The following is a 22125-nucleotide window of genomic DNA, read 5'->3' as shown; positions in this document are numbered from 1 at the left end:
GCCAATATGAGCGGGGCTGTCTGGCTATATAAGCGGGCATTCTGGCATAGGATCCTCAGGTTACTTCGATTGAAGTGATGACAGTAAGTCATGCAGCTCCATAGCATGGCTAGCAATGCAGTACTTCGTTCCCGTATCTCAGGGAACCAAGGTTATGTTAGTAACTGAGAATGTTCCCTTTTGATTCTACACTCATACTGCATCGCTATATGCCATGGGAACTAGTACAGGCACACCGTGCTATGAAGACGAACAATTGATATGTGAAATTTCCTTAATCACCCAAGGAAGTCAGAGGAAAAAGTATAATAGGGTAAACCCTTCATGTGGCAAAACAGGCTAAACCCACAGAGGTCATGCCCGCCCTGGGTAATTGTTCCAAGAAAATCTTGTACAGCATTGGCACTTAGGGAGGGCCAGGAGTTTACAAGAAGTAAAGCATTTCTGGTGAGTTTGAGCATGTACATCAAACCAAACTCAGAGCTAGTCCTGCCCTCTAGTAGATGCATGCCAACTATGCAGAAAGGACCCTAGCCCGTAAGGCAGGGATGTCCAGGTTATAAAAACTAACAAATGTGGACGGCAAGGCCCAGCCGGCCGCCTCACGGATTTCTGCGATAGATACACTGCTAGAACAAGTGCAAGAAGAGGCCACGCCTCTGGTGTAGTGGGCTCGTACTCCAATGGGGCATTGCAGGCCCAAGGAAGAGTATGTTAGCGTAATATTGGCAACTGTCCACCGGGAAAATCTTTGCTTCATGACCGGATGATGGATGATGGGGCTGAACACTCAATGAAAATTCTCAGCACCCTGACAGGGCAGAGTAAATACAAATCCTAGTCATCCTCTGAGGCAGGAAGCGCAGAAAGTGTAATGACCTGTGGTCCAAGTGGACTGGAGACCACTTTAGGTACATAGACATGCCTTGGCTTCAGGACAACCTTAGAGTCGCTGGGCCCGAACTCAAGGCAGGAAGGGCTCACAGAGAGTGCCTCAAAGTCTCCCACTCGCTTGACCGATTTTCAGCAACAGGAGCCAGGGGTTGGTTGACCGGTTGCGGCTCAAAGGAAGGACTCTTAAAAGCTCTCAGAACAGTGGACAGATACCATGTAGTGATGGTAAAGGGGCGAGGCGGGTTCAGGCTCCTGGACCCTTTCAGAAAGTGGACAATTAAGTTGTTCCTGCCCACCAATTGGCCAGCTATAGGAACATTAAAAGCTGCTATAGCCACTACATAGACTGTGAGAGTGGAAGGGGAGCAACCCTTATCCCACATTTCTTTGAGGAAGAACAATATCAACCATTTGTCACAGAAGACCAACCATTTAAGAGCATAGAGACGTCTCGTAGATTGGGCTCTAGCCTGAGAAATTGTATTTAAAATGCTCTCGGGGAGGTCTGCAGGCTCCCATCGAGAGACCAGATGTGCAGAGCTCACAGCTCGGGCTGGGGTGCCATAATGTCCTGTTCACCTGAGAAAGGGGAATGGGCCATGGGGCTGCAACAAGCAGCCGAGACTGCTCCGAGAACCAGTGTTGGTGATTTATATAGGACACCACTATCATACTGTCAGAGTGGACTAAAACGTGGTGACCCTTTCTCCGACCTTCCTCTTTCGATTGCAGGCCGAAAGCTGGTTTGCCATCGCACAGAGCTCCCCAACCAGTGTTGGACTCATCTGTCAAAACAACCTTTCTTCTGCAGACCATTCCCAGAGCCACACCCGATCCATCCACTGAGAGTCCTTCCAAGGGGCCAGAGCTGCCATGCAGGGGTGGTCCAACTTGATGTACAGGTGTCCGTGATGCAAAGCATGGGATGGAACTTGTGGTTTCAGCTAGTACTGAAGGGTCCGCATATGCTCTAAGTGCCTGAGGAGGAGGGATCTGTGAGATAGCAGCTCAGCCTCTGACTGGGTTAAGACGAGCGAGTCATTGAGATAATTTAGAATGTGAATTCCCAACTGTCTCTTCAGGGCTTTTGAGCGATTTGGAGTGAGGAACTTAATTTTATTATCCCCAAAACTCATTCTGACACTCCGGGGATGGCCTGCCATGCCTCAGCCTGACAAGGGGTTGGATTGGTGCGAGTAGTGAGTCGCCATGAGGGGACTTGATACTCGTGATAAGCGGAAGAGGAAATTTGCTCTCATTTTGATTTATGTTTTTTTTTGCCCGCTATAACAGCAGAAAAGTTTGTGGGCACTTGAACGGGCCCAGCATCCAAAACAAACACATTTCCTTCATAACCTGGAACTGCATGAGGTGCTCGGCAAAACTGAGGCTGCTTGGTGGGGGTGGTCCAGCTGCAATAAGACTTAGCTCTCTCCTCTTTCTGTCCCGCAGATCAAGACAACACCAGAGGCACCAGGTCCAATGTCATCTTGAGCATGGGTCCCTGGTGTTTGGGAAACGGGTAGTGTCTAGCCAAGTGGGAGTGCTGTCGAGGCTCAGGCTTGAGAGATGGCTGGGCTGCTGGAGGTGCAGACTTCGCGGGCTGCTGAGCCAGCACAGACTTGGGGTGATTGGAAGTAGCTGCAGAGCTGTAGCTCTTGGGTAAAAAGTGTTGCATCGCCTGGGACGACTTCTGTGCAGTGGTGAAACGCTCTGCAAAACCCTCAACCACGGGTCTGAACAGGCCAGTGGGTCAAGGAAGTGGACCTTATCTGTGTCCTGGATTTCCTTAAGGTTCAGTCATAAGTGGTGGCTGCTATCTGCCAGAATAGAAAAAGAAAGCTATTCGGGAGCGCAGATAGGCCAGACACATGTTCCTACAGTGGGAACACTCTGTGACCACAGCTTCAGCGTGGGATTTCCCCAAGCATGAAAAGCACTCACTTGTGACCATCAGCGGCCACAGTAACGGCGTACCATTTGCATCATCACCGAAAAAAAAATTGCTCTTTTAAATCTCGCTGGATAGTGGCAGGGGATCGCTGAAACCGTGGCTGCCGCAGACACAGAACCTGGTGAATCCTTTTCCCATAGTGCAGGGGTGACGAATGTTGGTCGTGGAGAGCCGCAGCCCTGCAGAGTTTTGCTTTAACCCTAATCAAACACAACTGAACAAGCTAATCAAGGTCTGAAGGGTTACTAGAAAGCTACAGGCAGGTGAGATTTAATTAGGGTTGAAGCTGAACTATGCAGCAGAGCCGGCACCAGTGCAACACTAATGAGGGGGTGGCTGAGGTGACGAAAGGGGGCGATGACATAGCATAGAGTAAAAGTAAAAAAAAAAAAAAACCTTATGGGGCCCATTCAAGTATTTGTCGGACCGATATTACTACAACTATTAGAATACAGGGTTCAAACAGATAGAGATTTGGTCACGAGGCAAGTCAGTGGAAGTTTTTTTTTAAGTGCAGGGTCTAGAGACGTGTTTTAGAAGCTGAATTTCTTTGAACTTTAGCACTGTGATTTAGAATGATGCAGGCTATTATGCACAAGAATTATGTGCGAGAAGCTGCTAGAGACCTGAGACGAGAGCGCAGCATTCAAGACGTCGGGTAGCGCATTTACATTGAAATACAATGGAAAAGTAGAGCAGTGGAATGAAAAATGCTTTCTGAGTGAGTTAACCTATTAAAAGCTACTTAGCAAATACAGATGGCAGAGTACTGAACAAAACAAAATCGTATAGCCACCAAATTAAAAAACAATCTGAGATCCAGGAAATAAAAATGTGAGCAGTTTTAGGCAGCAGTTTTACCAAAAATATAGACAAGCGATACCACCACGATCACCAGAAATACTTAATTGTGTCTGCTTTAAAGTGAAACACACGCTCATTGCGACCGATTCCTTGACATAATACATTCATTACGACCCATTTAACAGATGCATCATTTTAAGTTAGAACAACTTGAACAGCAACAATACAGCGAAATAATTAACAAACTACAATAATCTAGCCCACTATTAAACATGAAAAAAAAATCATCATAGCTTATTCAGTAGTGCTGCTTTCTTAGCTGCACAGCTTGCGCGGGAATTTGTGTCAGATTAACAATTAAAATGCGACTTTGTGAAACGGACTGTCCTAAATTGTTGCTATAGTAGAATCATATTATTGCTAGAAAGCCTATGCATTTAGCAAATATATTTTTTAAAATAAACCATTATATTTCATAAAACATCCTGGCTCCGACACTGCCTGATACTGAAAGAAGGTAGCCTACCAAAATCTAGCTGCAAATGGCTTATTGAAAAAAAAGGTAGCTAAAATAGATCAATTTCCATGTGTTTTTTTTTTCGTTGGCAAACAGCAGCTTGCTATTCTTAATCCCGGTTGTTGAGAAACATCGCGGAAGCGTTTATTATTCAAATGCAAGCAGAAAGATATGTTTTGTAATTTTGAGTGACAGACAAGGGTGGGGGCACACATGGAGGGCCAATCAGTTTTCAGTTTTCATGGCCCCTCCCCCGTCTACGCCACTGGTTTACTAATGTAACTCATTTTAATGCGAGGATAGTGTTAAGACCATGCAAGCATCCTTATCTGTAGATGCAATGTAATCATTTTTTTGTGAACGGAATGTAACCAAAATGCAATTTTAATAAATCATTTATTATTATTTCATACTGAAGCCTAATATGTGATCACATGAAATTATCATTATCTGTTTTCTGGTTTTTTTTCCCCTCTTGTTTTCACAACTGGGGCGGAAACGATGATGCGTGCTTGAGGGATAGTAGCAAACGCAGCTCGACGTGCAGTCAGTACTGGTTCTCCTCTAAACTGGTCTGTTCCTGTCTGCTTCGATGACTCGGTTATTTCGTTCATTTTTAGACTGACTGTTGGTTATGATGCTGGCGTCATGATGGATAATAACAAAGAGGTCTGCAGCAGCACGTCGGGACTGCAGCATCAGTACAGAAGGTGAGTAAATGTTGCTACATTCTTTCGAGATTATACAAATACACGTGTTACATTTTCAATCATCGTGTACATGCCGCTGCATTTAAACAGCATCCGATTTGGTAGTACAAAATAAAGTTTACTCGATGTTTAACGTTTCGGCCACAAAAACCTAAGTTGTTTGGCATAGTGACAAAATAAGTATTTTTTCGAAATGCACTACGATGTAGAAGGACACAACGCTTAAATGCTGGTGCTGCACCGTGGCTGAAGCTTCGTTGTGCAAAGTACTTCAGATAGCCTAGCCTACATGTATTTAAAATACGTATTTGGAATAAAAAATGTGGTTTTGAATTTTAAAGCCTTTGGAAAAAAATACATGTATTTTGTATTTAAATACATTTATTATATTTTGTATTTTCAAAATACATAAAATACTTTGTGCCAGTCAACCTATTTATCAGGGTGCTGATTTTGTGCACGACTAGTTAAGAAAGTAATATGTGCTAAATCAATTGTTTGGCAAACTTGAGCTCTAATGACTTTTTAAATATTTTAATGAAAATGAACATTTGATTCATTATAGGCAAATATTTTCTAACTTGTTAATTGTATGTCATATTCTTAACGTTCCATTAAGTATATTATTAATATAATAAATAAAGCAATAAATGATGGCAAATCGATGTGATGCTTGTAGATATAAAAATAAAACTGCCAATAGGTGGTGGCAAGTCGCTTTCTTAATGAGCCAGGCATTGCGTAATTCATTCACGAACCCTGCGTTCCATTCGGAAGGGCTCATCCTTATGCCCTAGTCCCTTCAAACGGTTTACCCTCCAGAGTGAGAGCTTCGAAGAGTTGAAGGGTGTAGGGGACCAAACAACTGTTTCTTGACGTGCCCTTCTGCGTCATAATCACATGCCTACATGGAGGCACCGTTATCATGCAAAGAATCTGCGCAAAGGCTCATGGGAGCTCGAAGTGTCCATCAGTTGTATCCTTCGAAATCCTTCATTCCAAAGGGCCCTTTGAAGTGGCCAGTTTTGAGCACTTTGGTTTGGAGCGACCCTTCATATGGCAGCCATGATTGTTTTCACTCTGAAGTGCCCTTCTGAGGCCGATATATCCCTTTGGAACGCACCGTCATTCAGCAAAGAAGCAAAACACTGTAGTTATGAGTTATGGGTTATTAATCACTGACTCTACAAATCGTTCAAAGCCACAGATTCGTTCACTAACGAAACTGCTGTATGTTGCTTTGAGACGCACACCAGGTGATATGGATTTCGTTGGAACTATTATTTTGTTGCAAAATAGAACATGATTCAACAATTCAGGCTACATTTAAAATGTAAAATGTTCGCTTAATATTACCTTTTATGTTGAACTGTTGAATTGAAAATTGTAAAAGCCAACCATCATTGCGGTGCAAGCTCCACAGGACTGCCATCCTCCAGCGTCGCTGTGGTCGGAGTCTCCCTCACCTCCGCCTCCAGCCTTCGAGGCCTGGACTCCGCCTCGGCCTGTTGACCTGTCGGCTCCACCATGGCTCCTAGCTCCCTTCTCTCCGCCATGGCCCGGCAGTCCACAAGCACCGCCTGCCTCCCTTGTCCCTCCGGCTCCGCCAGGTGTGTGAGCCGGCAACACCGCCTGCCACGAGGGAGAAGGACACGGACAAGGTGAGCGTGGAGAGGAGCTCCGCCCCCTGCACCGCAGCTGAGGTTGAGCTGAATATGGAGCGCCAAAAGGGCCAAAATGAGGAGTATCTTATAGACTGGGAATCGGAACTGGAAGTTGAACTGCCCCTTCTCTCTCCGTTGTCTCCGCTGGTCCCATCCAGCCCTCCTTCATCCTTGGTTTCCTCGTCCAGCTCTAAGGGGGCTTCCAGTTCTCCAGTGCCTGTTCCTAGAAAGTGTCCTCCAGTGCCTGTTCCTAGAAAGTGTCCTCCAGTGCCTGTTCCTAGAATGTGCCCTCCTGTGGCCGCTTTACTCGAAAATGCCTGCCCTCCCACCCGCTCCTGCCTCCTCCACCGCTGTCGTCTGGCAGCCCCTCTGCTCACCCTCAGCCAACCATCATTGCGGTGCGAGCTCCGCGGGACTGCCATCCTCCAGCGTCGCTGTGGTTGGAGTCTCCCTCACCTCCACCTCCAGCCTTCGAGGCCTGGACTCCGCCTCGGCCTGTTGACCCGTTGGCTTCCACTATGGCTCTTAGCTCCCTTCTCTCCGCCATGGCATGGCAGTCCACAAGCACCGCCTGGCTCCCTTGTCCCTCCGGCTCAGCCTTGGTCTGGCGTCGACCATCCTGCGCCTTGGGACTCCACTCCTCTGGCTTCGCCTCGTCCTTTCGTCCCTCTGGCTCCGTCAGGCTCCTTCATCCCCTCGGCTCCACCTCATCTCCACATCGGTCGCCGGCGCCATCGGTTCTGCCTAGGACCCCCGGATCCTCCCCGTCACCCTGGCTCTTCGGCTCTCCTTCTCCGCCTACTCGGGCTACTTCTCCACCTGCTCCGCCGCCATTGTCCTGTACATTGTCTCAAGATCCTTACATTCTTCCAATCATCTTATTCTTTCTGTTCCTTGGTCATGTTACAAAACTAAAGGTGACTGGGCTTTCTCGGTGGCTGGAACAGTCTCCCTCTCAATATTAGATCTTCCTCTTCTTTTTCTATTTTTAAATCTTCCCTAAAAACTTATCTGTATTCTGTTTTAATTGAAGGTGTTTATATTTTTACATTTGTCTCCAAGATTTTGATCCAGTGTGTTAATTCTGTTTTAATTTTGTTCAAATTTTTCAATACCTCTGTACAGCACTTTGGTTGCAACTTCTGTTGTTTTGAAATGTGCTTTTTAAATTAATAAACTAAACTGATGGCTGACCCTAGACAGTAGAACGCTTTTTTTTTTTTTTTTTTTTAAGTAGGCCCAATTTTCTTAAAAAACATGAAATATTGCTCGCTTTTTGGTCAGGTAATTTCATCGTAATTTTTTTTTATATTTACTTAGATAATTCAAAATTTGCCATGCTTTAGTGGAAGATTTCTGCCACCTGGTAGAAATACAAATACTATTGAAATGAATGTCACTATAACCATTAGATCAAGAGAGGATCATTTATTGACACATTTACCAATTCCACTCCGTAATATAGCTCTTTTCACATGCTTTGTTTTTGTATTTATATTTAGATATTATAAAATCACTATTATAACATTTAAATAACACCTCTTTGTCAAAGTTCATCATTGTTTTATATGAAGTATTAAGTAGCAAGAGTTAAAAAAAAAAAATGCTTGAATCACACAAATGGTCTATTTTGAATTCAAAACGGCAATTTTTGGCGAAAGGTGGCTTGTTTATATCCTTGTTAATAATCTCAGTTGCTCTCAAATGTAAATCAAAGTCCCATTCACAAACATAGCGTGACATGTTTTTTTTGAGCAACAGACATACTCAGAAATTAACTAATATTAACGTTAATCACTTTGCCATCTTAAGCAACAATGTTAAATGTTGAATGAATTTATAGTCTTTATAGAGCTTACCAATTTCTGTTAGTTCACTTTTTATAGTTCACTATTATTTTAATGCATTGTTCTTTTTCCCCTTTGTCTTTTCTGTTTTTAGCTGTTTTAAGCACCTGCTAACTTTAACTGTTGTTAGTCTAGTAGTAAACTTAAGTCCTTTTGGGAACTGCAGGTCCTAGCCATAGAAACCATAATAATGATTTATATGAATATGACTCTAAGTAATGAGCTTATGCAACTTTACACATTTACAATTATTTACAATATTATTATTTACTATTACTCCACTAGGTCTGAAATATATATTGTACATTTTAATCCCCTGAAACACACTTCAAACATGATGATCTACTGTAGATTAGAACATGATACATTGCTGTGTCTCTGTCATAATTAAATAATTAAACAATTTTGGAGAAAGTTTCACACAAAACAAGGGGAGTACGTTTTTAGTTATTATGCTGCTCGCAGTTGGAACTAGCTTCCAGAAGAGATAAGATGTGCTAAAACATTAGTCACATTTAAATGCAGACTCAAAACTCATCTGTTTAGCTATGCATTTACTGAATGAGCACTGTGCTATGTCCGAACTGATTGCACTATATTTTATGTATAATAATTTTTTATATTCTTAACTGTTTTAAATTCATTTTAAGTTTTTTAAATCATTTTTTATCATTTTCAAAGTTTTTAAATTCCTTGTTTTATTGTTATTGTTATTATTTTCTTTTCTTTTATGCCAAAGTGGCTGTATGTGTGTTTTTTTTTTTTTTACAGACTTCTTTTAAAGGACATTAATATATATACTACAAAAAAAAAACACTGTCAAGCTGTTATATTCCTGTTATATATTTATTGTCCAACATTCCTACTTTTTCTGTCATTAATTTAATTTCATACGTTGGTATTAATTCAGTGTTAACAATGCTAACACTTGAACTTAAAATATTTTCAACTGAAACCGACATGGTTTCTAGAGAGCAAAAGGTTTTGTGAAAAAAGGAAAGACTTTAAAATGAAGTCTGTAAAATAAACTGTTAAAATGATTTGATGATCACTTGTCTAGTGATTGAACGTTATTGTTATCATCGTTCAGGCTGTATTTCAGCTTTAATGTATGTTTTTTTTAAACAAAGCGGCTGATATTTGCCATAGCGACAGCTAGAAGCTAGTGCACTCCCGAGTCACTTTTACTCCAGAATGCAGAAGTGTAGGGTTGCTGCTGCTATATCCAGCTACAGCCCCGCAGCTGCAGCACTTTCAAAACTGCAGCCACAGAACTGGAAGTGAGGGGCGGAGTTATTGACTACGAGAGAGCACGGTGAGTAGTCTGTAATGTTTTTGTTATCATGTTTAATAATTATCGTATATATATTACCTTTAGCATTTATCTGCTAAGTACTTAATGTGTGCTTGGCTTTATTATCTTATATTGAAGCTTGAATTTGTTGTCATACTTTATAGTAGGCCTATATAACTTTTGGATGTTTCGATTCATTTTCGGATGCATGTTGTAAATGGGGCTTGCTGTGAAGTTTGAAGACATTTATTAATTCATAAAAATAAATAGTTTGCTTTAATTCCCTGTTATATGCATTGTTTGTGTGTTAATATTACCTTGTAGTTTAGTTATTTTAATCCCATTTGTCATCATTGAGATAATTGTGTGTGGCTTCATCTCTTGTAGAGACATATAAGGATTCAGAGAGGTGACACATTACCTGAGCTGCAGCAGTGCAACAAGTGTTACAGCAATTACACTTGTGAGGTATGTCTCATATCTGTCTGTCTGTCTGTCTGTCTCAGGGATCTCCAACCCTGCTCCTGGAGAGCTACTGTCCTGCAGACTTCAGTTCCAACCCTGCTCCAACACACCTGTCTATTATTATCAAGTAGCCCTGAACACCTTGATTAGCTGGTTCAGGTGTGTTTGATTGGGGTTGGAGCATGTTGCAGAACATAATGCAGTCCCATATTGCATCGTCCACAGACCTGTTTGCTTCTATCTATCTATATATCTAGCCCTGAACACCTTGATTAGCTGGTTCAGGTGTGTTTGATATCAGTAGCTAGCAGGGTATGGTCTATATCTATCTATATATCTATATCTATACTATATCTATATATCTATATATATATATATATATATATATATATCTATTATATCTATATACATATATATCTATATCTATATATATATCTATATCTATATCTATATCTATATCTATATCTATATATATATACATATATATATACATATATATATACACACACACACACACACATTAATAAGAAATATTAAAGCTACATTTTCCTTTAGTATTCTGTAATGAAGGAGATCCCAGTAATCCCAGACAGAAGTTGTGAAATAGCTCCATTACAACAGACATCTGCTCATGGGGCCAGTGGAAGAGCCTTGTTTTCTTATAATGGAGGAAGAGGACAATGAAAAGGCCCTCAACAATCTCCTGGAACAGTCAGAAGCTTCCAGAGTGCCCTTCATATTTCATCTTGTGTTCAGGGGAGTTATTTTTGTAGGATTGTCATAACAAAATGGGCCTAAGAGTGAATTGTTAATTTAATTGTAATGCTCTCTTGGCGGGCCTTCCCGTATGTTCTATCAAGCCTCTGCAACTGATCCATAATGCAGCAGTGAGAGTGGTCTTTAATGATCCAAAAACAGCTCACGTTACTCCTCTCCTCATCAGGTTACACTAGCTACCAGTAGCTGCTCACATTAAATTCAAGGTACTAATGCTTGCCTATACAAGACAACCACTGGCGCTGTACCATTATACTGTACCTAAACTCACTAGTTCAAACTTATGCACCCTCCAGAAGCTTGCGTTCTGCAAGTAAACGGCGTCTTGTGGTTAAATGTAAATGTAAATGTTTCATACATTTTAATTTGAATTTATGCAAGATTGTCATGACAAAATGTGCCCAAGAGTGAATTGTTCATCTTGTAAATTTCAATGCAGGATTGTCATGACAAAATGGACTTAATAGTGAATTGTTCATTTTATAAACTTCAATTTAATTATTGTGTACATTTTGATTGTTACTTTTAAAATTAAATGTTTTAGTTTTCATATAGAAAAATGTATGATGCACGTGTTCTTGACTTTGGAGTAAACATCTATTTTTAATATTGTGATTAAAGTATATTTCATATAAAATGTCCAGAAGTTTCAAACATTATTTTTAATATCACAATTAGGAAATAACTCGCATGATACAATGAAACGAATAACTGCATAGGCCTACAACTAAATTGCACAAGATTAATGTTTATAAAATGCTTAATATATCATTAAAAAATGCATACGTACAAAAAGAATGACGTATCGTTTGTAATAAAAGCAAATTACCCCTTAAGAACCGTAAGGTGGCGCTACTCTGTTAAGAACGTAAGCTCCGCCCCTCACTTCCGTTTCTGTGGCTGCGGTTCTGAAACTGCTGCAGCTGGGCGCCGCTGTTGCAATGGAACGTTCACTTCTTGTCAGTATAAGGTCTTTGGTAGCTATGTGCATACACCCTTTTTGCGCCACTGCATACGGGCATCTAGTGCCCGCCAAATGCGTCTAATTTGCCTCTGCATTGGAATTTAAAAACGTTTTCTCTCTTTTAACCACTGATCTATAATAGAGAATATATAATCATAAATAGATCAGTGGTTTTAATCCTAAATATCACACTAATTGTAATACGAATAATTAGAAAATGTTATATTTTGAATGGTCATTCATGGATCATAATTATTGCACATTATTTAGTACCAAAAATCTTCTCAAAATATTGACTGAATTGATCTGAATAAAATATAGTATTTAATCGATTAAAAGGTGTTGGGTCACATTTGACTGCCAAGGAGTATGAGAACATAATAATCCTGTATCTTTATCACTCCCAAGAATAAAATGCTATTTTAAAGCTTAGTCAGCGTAGTTATCAATGCACATTATGTGTTCATAATTACTAGAAATTGCAGCAAATATAGTAAAACTGCTGTCTGTCCCGGATCCCGATTAAAGCCATTGAAATATATTGACGGCGCGGACTGCGGAGATGTTTGGAACCAGTAAGAGCTCCATGAACCACGTGACCGCGTGGCGGCGAGATCAAAGCGTGTGGCAACGGTTTCTTAACGGCTCTGACAGAAGCAGAGCGCGAAGTCAGGTCAGTTAACGTTGAAAGAGAGCGAGGTAAGATGGAAATTTCCAAAATGCTAATAATTTAATATTAATCAACTGTTTTACGGCAAACAACTTTTTTTTTTTCTCAAAAATGGCCGTTTTAAGAGAGAGAGAGAGAGAGTAAGAATATGAAAGTTGTGTGTCTGAATTACCTGCAACTGTAAGTTTCTCTCTACAAACAATGAATCTGATAGTTTAGTTACTTTAAAAAACACCTCGTTGCTGAGAAATTATAAGCTATATTATATTTTTAAAAAGTCGAGGGGTAGTCCCCCCCCCCAACAGCACGTGGTTGCGGCCTTGGATCATGAGTTTTTTTTTATTTTTTAATAAAGTCATTGAAAGTAAATAGGGTGTTCCATCCATAATCAAATTGGTGTTTGTTTTAGGGTACAAGGAGAATCCCTACAGACCTTAAAAAAAGTTTATTAGCTCACTGTGTTTATACGGTGTACGTTACACAAGTGTAATTGTGTATTGTGCTGTACTATACTGTGTGTTATAATTTATACTGAGTTGCATGTTACTTTGGGAGCAACTCACCTGAACAAATTTGTCATGAGCAATTTTTCAACTCTCTCAAATTGTGCTACTGGATTGTAACCTACTTAGTGTGACCACTTCACATTACTTTGAATATTACATATGAAATATGGCTATATATATATATATATATATATATATATATATATATATATATATATATATATATATAATGGGGTATGCAAACATGACTTTTTCATTTTCTAAGAGAGCGACTTGATGTTTTAATGTAATGATGATTATGCAGTTCATCGTAAATGTATTTGGATACTGCTGTTTACATGCTGTTTTGGTCTGATCTATTTGATTAGAATGCAGTAATGGCCAGCCATGATCAGCTGTAGTGCTGGACAGGAGGATGAGAGAAAGGAAACCATGGAGAAATACCTTCCCAAATATGTCCCATTCTTCACTCTGCTGGCTCTGTCAGGACTCTTATTCCTGCTGTGGAATATCACCTCATTGGAAGTGAGTAAGAGCAAAAGTCTCTTTCAAGGAAAGTGTGTTCACTCGGCGGCCATATTTGCAACACCTCTGGGCAGCTGTTTCAGACATCCAAGATCTTGTCCTGTCTTTATGAATGGAGGACTCTCAAAAACTGCTCGCCGAACTCACAATTAAATTACATATTTTAAATCGGCAACAAAATCTGAAATTTTAGACCAGCCAATGTGCATGTACAGTCATAGGCACGAGTCTCAGGTTTCAATGGGAACCGGAGCTTTTAATGCCAGCTGCAGTGACGCAATGACTTTACAGATTAGCGATTGGCTGTTTTATTCAGAAGTCCATTCATAAGTAATAGGAGTGAACCTAATAGGAGTCTTTGTATATCTATAGTCTTTGGTAAAAGTCAGAGAATTGTGTCACAGCAGCTTCACAGTGATGAATGGGAAAATAACAGAAGTTCTGGAAACTCAGGGATGCACGAAAAATAATATTTTAATTGTGATCACAATTTCTGCTTTCTCAATTTATTTAGCAAAATCATCCTCAGTATTTGCCCACTGGTTATTTATACTGAAAAACATTTCATTTTCATTTTACATTTGCGCCATCTTGCAATGGTAGCAAGTCTACACAAGCTTTCATGGTTGCGGTTGCCAGATGTCAAGCGTTTAAATCCCCCAATCAGAGCTTTTCTCTTAAATGGAAACATTTTCCAAAAAAAAAAAAAAAAAAAAATAGTATATTTTTTGTGTTTTGGATTGTTATAAAGTACAGGCGTGGCCAGCCATAATCCAATGATGTATTGTTCTAGTTAGTGAACAATAAATCGGTAATCCATTTTATTTGCAATCTGGAAATAGTTTATATTTTCATTATTTGTGCAAGTCTTAGTTTAAATTTATATGGTAGCTGACTACCTAGAGGAAGATAATATTACAGTTAAGTGGTTTGTGGTCACACAACATGTTGTAGGCAACATAATTTGTTTGTGGATGCAAATATAGGATGATTTTCTAATTATTACATTTAGCACACAGCAGTAAATTATTAGATCATTCACTTATTGTCATGTTACAATTTTGCTTATGAAGAAACAAATGAGGTTCTTACTGTAAGAATAAGGTTACTTTTAAAGTCAAAATGAAAACCATGTTTTGTCTAATGCATGTAATATTTTAATATCTCATGATCATGCACTTGTTTTCGAAGGTTATTTTATTAACACTGATTAATCTTGCCCTCTGAACTCTGCAAACCTTCTCATGCTTATCTGTAATGAAATTTCACATTAAATCTTCTGTGTTTTGTCTTCTGTAGAGTTGGAACTGTCAGACAGTATCTACCTTCTATCAGCTTCAGAATAGCATCCAATCAGTCTTGAAGAACTCTGATTTTTTTCCACCGGTAGAGTTAAACTACTCATTCTGTGCCCACCTCGGCCAGGAGCCCACTGCAGATGAAGCCAGGGAGGAGAGCTTTCTTCTCAAATCCATTGCCTGGCCAGAACCATCGGTCCTAGGACTGCCATTGCGTCAAAGTAGTGATCCTGCACAGAGCTATTATACAATCCAAGACCCTGGAGATCTGCAGGTGGGTGGGCAGCTGGTGGTGAAGGTACAGATGCACAACTTTTTGGATCAGCCCAAAAAATACGGAGGAGACTTCCTAGTTGCGCGACTTCACACGCCAGAACTGGCAGCAGGTGTGGTTGGCCAGGTACACGACCACAACAAAGGAAACTACACTGTATTTTTTCCTCTGCTTTGGGCAGGTGTTGCCCAGGTGGAACTGACAATGATTCACTCCAGCGAAGCTGTGATGGTCCTCAGGCGATTGAGAGAGGAACAATCGGACCGAGTGTTCTTCAAGAGCCTCTTCCGCTCAGGGTACCTTTCTGAGACCACTTTGTGTAACATGTGTCTGCCGCACAAAAAGCAGCCGCTTTGCAACTACACAGACCCCCAGACCGGAGAACCCTGGTTCTGTTATAAGCCCAAGATGTTAGACTGTGATACACGGATTAACCACTCAAAAGGAGGGTATAAGAAAAACCTTCTCACTGTTTATGAGTCACAGTTCTTCCAAAGGTGAGTGAAAAGTTAAAAGTGGTTGAGAGGTACTGTTTATTTTTTAATCTACTGTGCACAGAATGCAGATACATTATAAATACTTAAAGGGATACTCCTCCCCAAAATGAAAATTTTGTCATTTATCACTTACCCCCATGTCGTTCCAAACCCGTAAAAATAAATAACAGTGTCAACGTCCATAAAAGTTGTCGTCAGAATACTCAGAATACAAAAAATAGCAACTTTATTCAATAATTCCTTTGTCAACGGTCTCCTCTGTGTCTGTTCATATCACCATTGACAAAGGAATTATTGAACAAAGTTGTTATTTTTGTTTTCTTCGCTTATAAAAAGTGTTCCCGTCGCTTCATATAACCCAGATTGCACGTCTGATGGCAGATGGAGTATTCTGAAGACGACTTTCATACCTTTTATGGACCTTGACACAGTTATTTACTTGGCAGTCTATGGGACAGTCTCAAGCCTCCAGGTTTTCATCCAAAATATCTTAAATTGTGTTCCGAAGACGAACGTAGCTTTTACGGGTTTGGAACGACATGGGGGTAAGTGATTAATGACAAAATTTTCATTTTGGGGTGGAGTATCCCTTTAAGTTTAATGATGAACATACATCTCTTTTCAACTTCTTGAATGACACTCACCTTTTTTTTTCTAGTGGAGTAAATATCAAAATTCCAATAAATTCTGCAGGGGTGGACAATGTGACTGTTCAACCTGCTAAAGGTATTGTGGCACATGTAATATTATATGTACACTGCCATTCAAAAGTTAGGGGTTGGTAAGATTTTTTAAAAAGTTTTTGAAGGAAATCTCTTAGGCTCACCAAAGATGCTTTTATTTGATCAAAAACACAGTTCAGTCAAGACCACTCTGGGAATAAAACATACAAATTGTATTATTGTTGATTCATAACAGTTTTTGTCTGTATATGTGGGGTTTTGCTTTGCAATAAATTAAATTATAATAAATTATTATAGTCTGCAATTAACCTTCAAAGGTACCATCAACAAGACATTAATATAACAACTGTGGCTGTCCACATGATACAAAATAAGTTAGCTATTAATTGAAAATTATTTATGAGGATGACAATTAATAGAGACCATGAATATTATGTTTGAGGACTGCTTCCAAGGCTTGTCATGATACAATGATCTGAAATGGAGAGAAAGAGACATTGAAAAGCAAGTGGACTGAATATACAGTATGTGGAAGAAATAATACTGATGTCAATAGAAGGGGGTTGGAGGGTTGTTTGTGAGCTTGGCTAAACTAAAGGGTATTAATAGTGCCACGTATACTGCATACAGTTGTGCTCATAAGTTTACATACCCCTTGCAGAATATGCAAATATGTTAATAATTTTAACAAAATAAGAGGGTGCAACGCGACTATAGACAACAGAACCCATTATAATTGGTGATTCTGTCTACACTGATTTCAGCACTGATTGACACAACAAATCCCGACAGTAAACTGATGCCCAGTTCTATTTCTGACATACAAGCATTCACGCCACTTCTGACCTGAAAGAGAAATTGATTCGCAACATGATGCAACAGCGCTTGCATCCGATATAGATATGGATCACGAGGAAGGCAATTCAAAGACTATGTTTTACAACTTACACTACACACAGTGTCTTATAATCTTGTAATGTCATCTTTATGGTTCTGTTGATGGAGTGATCCTGTGTTTGCGTCTCTCTAGTATTTCCTCTCCTCCTTCAAGCCTGTATCATTGGGCGGGGCTAAAGAGGCAGTGATGTAGAAGCAGGTGTTGATCTTCAGCTGAGGTGGTGTTTAGCCACACTATTACGTCATAAAATGGCTGTTTTATTTCAAATCAAAGCTAAATACACATAGAAACAGCGCATCCTTGTGGCGCGGATGACACAGAAGAGCATACACAGCATAGGGTGATATGAACAGACACAGAGGAGACTGTTGACAAAGGAATTCTTGAATAAAGTTGTTTTTTTTGTTTTCTTCGCTTACAAAAAGTGTTCCCGTCGCTTCATATAACCCAGATTGCACGTCTGATGGCAGATGGAGTATTCTGAAGACGACTTTCATACCTTTAATGGATCTTGACACAGTTATTTATTTGGCAGTCTATGGGACAGTCTCAAGCCTCCAGGTTTTCACCTAAAAGATCTTAAATTGTGTTAAACGAGTCATTTTCTGAGCTTGGCTTTAATAAAAGTTTTTTTTAAAACTAATGAGAAATCTTTGAGTTTTGAAACTTACAGGATGTTTTTATAGTACATTGACCTCTTATATGTCAAAAGATTAAGAGAAATTTGATTTCTCTGTTCATGGCCCATTTAAGATTCAAGGGTATGTAAACTTTTGAACGGGGTAATTTTTTTCCTAAATTCGATTATTATTTTGTATGTGGACTATATATAAACATCTGTTATGTGAAACAGCTTATTCAGGACAGTACTAAATAAAAAATAACATGCAATTTTCATGATCTCTTTCATGATTTTGTTAAAAATCATTAACATTTTGCATGTACAAAGGAGTATGTAAACTTATGAGCACAACTGTGTATCCGTTTCAGATGGGAAATTTATTATTACTTAACTATTTTGGTATATTTTTAAATGTAATTACAGGTCCTTCTCAAAAAATTAGCATATTGTGAAAAAGTTCATTATTTTCCATAATGTAATGATAAAAATTAAACTTTCATATATTTTAGATTCATTGCAAACCAACTGAAATATTTCAGGTCTTTTATTGGTTTAATACTGATGATTTTGGCATACAGCTCATGAAAACCCAAAATTCCTTATCTCAAAAAATTAGCATATTTCATCCGACCAATAAAAGAAAAGTGTTTTTAATACAAAAAAAGTCAACCTTCAGGTCGGCAGTCTTACCCATGATTGCGGTTTTGAGTAATGAACCAGGCTGGGAGTTTTTAAAACCCTCAGGAATCTTTTGCAGGTGTTTAGAGTTAATTAGTTGATTCAGATGATTAGGTTAATAGCTCGTTTAGAGAACCTTTTCATGATATGCTAATTTTTTGAGATAGGAATTTTGGGTTTTCATGAGCTGTATGCCAAAATCATCAGTATTAAAACAATAAAAGACCTGAAATATTTCAGTTGGTGTGCAATGAATCTAAAATATATGAAAGTTTAATTTTTATCATTACATTATGGAAAATAATGAACTTTTTCACAATATGCTAATTTTTTGAGAAGGACCTGTAAATCCCATAGACAGTAAAAGAAAATCCTGTAATGGCAAAGCTGAATTTTCAGCAGCCATTACTCCATGATCATTCAGAAATCACATATTCCTTCAAAAATCATTTTAATAAACTGATTTGGTGCTCGAGAAACATTTCTTATTATTATCAGTGTTGAAAACAGTTGTGCTGCTTAATATTTTTGTGGAAAGCATGATATCCTTTTGTAACAATTTAAACATGTTTACTCGTTATTGTAATTCAATTTAATTTAATGATGAATAAAAGTTATTTTGTTTTATTATAAAATCTTACTGACCTGAAACTTTTGAAAGGTGTATCATTTTAAATATATAAGAGTAGTATTTAGGTTTAAGTTCTAAGTTCTCATCAGCATTTTTTCTTTTTAAATGGTGAGCTGTCAAGTTTGGAATTAAACAACAACACTTCCTCATTTTCATTTTTTTCCCTTTCATTCCTCTTTTCTTCCAGTACGAACCAAAGGGATGCACCTTGAATTCACTCCTTCAGGGTACTACTACCAGGGATCATGGAGGCCGTTGAGTGGTGTAGTCATGCGTCAGTTCAGTGCCTCTTCGGTCATAACACAGTGTCTTCAAGGGAAAATGGTGTACATGTATGGAGACTCCACTGTGCGACAGTTGTACGAGTATCTCATTGCCCATGTTCCAGGTCAGTAATATTTTTGGAAGTCTTTTTAAAGTTGCTGTATTGATTTTTAGTCATTTTTTATTGGCTTTAACCACATCTTCAAAAATGTTTCAGCCAACCCAATGTCAAAAAAACATAGCAAGAAAAAATTCATATGTGCAAAGCTTTTCTGATTGGTTGGCAGGGATGCAAATTTCAGCATCTTTCAGCAGAAAAAATCAATGTTTTCGATAAAAAAAAAAAAAAGCTTATCTGTGTAGAATTTTTTTTGGTTGGTTTTTTTTTTTTTTTACCAAATGGAGGTCTGTGAGGAGTGACGGGTAATGAAAGACAATTCAGGCCTTTTGGGTTGTCAAAAAAGCAAAACAGAAGAGCTCCCAGCTTCAATGCTTAAAGCACAGCATTGTGTCATTTCACAAATGAGCATATGATTCAGTGTTTTCAGTGTTTCAGAGCAACTCAGTTCATACTAAATGATGCTCCACACAATCTCAGGTGCTGCGCTTATACCATGGTCATTTGTCAGAAATGACAAGTTATAACTCATAATGATGTTGGCAACGCAATATTTGACCGTAAGACTAAAATTAATGCATTCTTTCATTTTTATATTTGAATAAAATAAAAATATAATAATAATTATTATTATTATTATTATTAAAATATTTTATAACAATTATTAACATTATTATAGTATAGTCTTATTTTTTTTAGTCTTTTTTTTTTTTTTTTTGTATTCTAGGGTGAGTTTTTCCATATATCTTCATGCCAAATATGTATTTTAAACACTTTATCCCTGAGTGGGCATGAATTTATTGTCTTTTCCTGATTCTCATGTACATCTCACCCTCTGTTTTATTGCACAATATTATAGAGTTTAAGGAATTCAACTTTCATAGCCCGAAGAATGTTGGCCCATACATGGCAGTGGACAGCAAGCACAACATACTGTTGAGATACCGCTGCCACGGGCCACCGATCCGCTTCACGTCTGTGTTCTCGGCTGAGATGCACTACATCTCAAATGAGCTGGATGGCTTACGAGGAGGCTCGGACACGGTGGTTGTGATTAGCATCTGGGCACATTTTAGCACTTTCCCAGTACAAGTGTACATACGGCGCCTGCGCCACATCCGCAGGGCAGTGATCCGACTGCTGAACCGAGAACCAGCGACTTTGGTGTTGATCCGCACAGCCAACCTCCAAAAACTGGACCCGGAGTCCAGCTTGTTCAACAGCGACTGGTTCTCCCAACAGCTTGATGCAGTGCTCCGAGCCATGTTTAAGCATCTAAACGTCCATCTGGTGGACGCCTGGGAGATGACACTCGCCCACCATCATCCTCATCAGCTACACCCTCCACCTGACATTATATCAAACATGGTTAACTTCATTCTTTCACTCATCTGCCCAGTGAGGAGAAAGAAAAGGCAGGGCTAAACTACTCAAGCAGTATTTGTGGGTTAGGAACTGGTGAGACTTAACGTTAATCATCCATACCTTTGTCTTTGGGATCAGCTTTTTTGCTATCTTTTCAGCTGTTATTTGCTATCTGTTTTTAAGAGATTACCATACAAATGAGTCCAAAACAAAACTGAACCCCGTTAGAGACATTTTTAAATAATCTTCTTACGTGTTCCACGGGAGAAAGTCAGTCATACAGGGTGGGAATGACACGTGGGTGAGTTAATGATTACAGGATTTTAATTTTTTGGATAAACTATTCCTTTAGGGAAAAAAGCCATCAACCTCAAGGCTGCAACTGTAAATTATTATTGAAAAATTTTAAGTTATGTATAAAGAAAAATAAGAATTACAGAAGAATAATTACTATTACAGAAGTTATATGAGAGCATTAAGAACTATGAGTGCAAGCACAACTGTTTCTGTGCCATGGTAAACAGGGATTATGTTAGCTGGTTATTATCTGTATCTATCCAGCTAACATGTAGGCCAAGTGTGGTCATGTGACAAAAGTATAACAGAGCATGCAGGTCACTGTCTTTTTGGATATAAGGGGTATCCAGAGATATGAACAACTTAGTCACTAATTTAAATATACATTTTACCATTTTGTTACAGTATAATTACTGATGTTAGTATTCATTTTGTCTATTATGCCCTATAATGTCTGTTATTAGTTTTAATATAATTTCTCCCATTCTCCATTTACCTCTGGAAGATCTGAAAATGTATACTGTTCTATTTTATGTATCCAAATGCAATGTAAAAATTTACACTCCAAAAATGGTTATTCAGATTTTTTTGGAAGAGTTGTTTACGATCAGTTCATGTGCCTTATTTAACACTACCTGTTTTTGAATTAATTTGTTCTATTCCATTTTTATGTGATTTACAGCTCTAAAATTGGGTTTCTGTACAAGGGTTTCTATAGCATTTTTATTTATTTTATTTTATTTTATTTTTACGCAATAGCAAAGGAAGTTCTTAAAATTCTTTAACCGTCCAGTGTTCATGACATACCAAAATAAATTCATTCTTAAGCATCCATTGTGCTTTTGTCTAAACATCTTTTGAATGATCTCTGGCACTGCAGATTGGTAAATAATTTTTTTGATGCAGTAA

General features: G+C 38.8%; 1 protein-coding gene across 5 annotated transcripts; it reads left to right on the top strand.

Annotated features, from left to right (window-relative positions):
• The first annotated feature begins 4458 nt into the window (after nt 1-4458).
• LOC109087809 (NXPE family member 3-like) lies at nt 4459-22048 on the top strand. Of its 5 annotated transcripts, none has more exons than XM_042764007.1 (9): nt 4459-4879; nt 9521-9705; nt 10072-10152; nt 12419-12563; nt 13435-13591; nt 14891-15660; nt 16319-16386; nt 19360-19560; nt 20414-22048. In XM_042764007.1, the coding sequence occupies exons 5-9, from the start codon at nt 13454-13456 to the stop codon at nt 20977-20979; spliced, it is 1743 nt and encodes a 580-aa protein (XP_042619941.1). In that variant the 5' UTR covers nt 4459-4879; nt 9521-9705; nt 10072-10152; nt 12419-12563; nt 13435-13453; the 3' UTR covers nt 20980-22048. The 5 variants fall into 5 exon arrangements, with proteins under 5 accessions (XP_042619941.1, XP_042619942.1, XP_042619940.1 ...); XM_042764008.1 differs by having other exon boundaries at nt 12419-12589; XM_042764006.1 differs by lacking the exon at nt 12419-12563.
• Nucleotides 22049-22125: the final 77 nt, after the last annotated feature.

The sequence above is a fragment of the Cyprinus carpio genome, chromosome A9 (assembly GCF_018340385.1).
Source record: "Cyprinus carpio isolate SPL01 chromosome A9, ASM1834038v1, whole genome shotgun sequence".
Taxonomy (NCBI): domain Eukaryota; kingdom Metazoa; phylum Chordata; class Actinopteri; order Cypriniformes; family Cyprinidae; genus Cyprinus; species Cyprinus carpio.
This window is presented reverse-complemented; position numbering and strand designations above follow the sequence as displayed.

Bases quoted from the DNA above. Each gene is read 5' to 3' on its own strand.
- LOC109087809 (XM_042764005.1), top strand. From the start codon at position 13,454: ATGATCAGCTGTAGTGCTGGACAGGAGGATGAGAGAAAGGAAACCATG. The intron at 15,661-16,318 runs GTGAGTGAAAAG...TTTTTTTTCTAG, and splicing joins GAGTCACAGTTCTTCCAAAG to TGGAGTAAATATCAAAATTC. The intron at 16,387-19,359 runs GTATTGTGGCAC...CTTTTCTTCCAG, and splicing joins GACTGTTCAACCTGCTAAAG to TACGAACCAAAGGGATGCAC.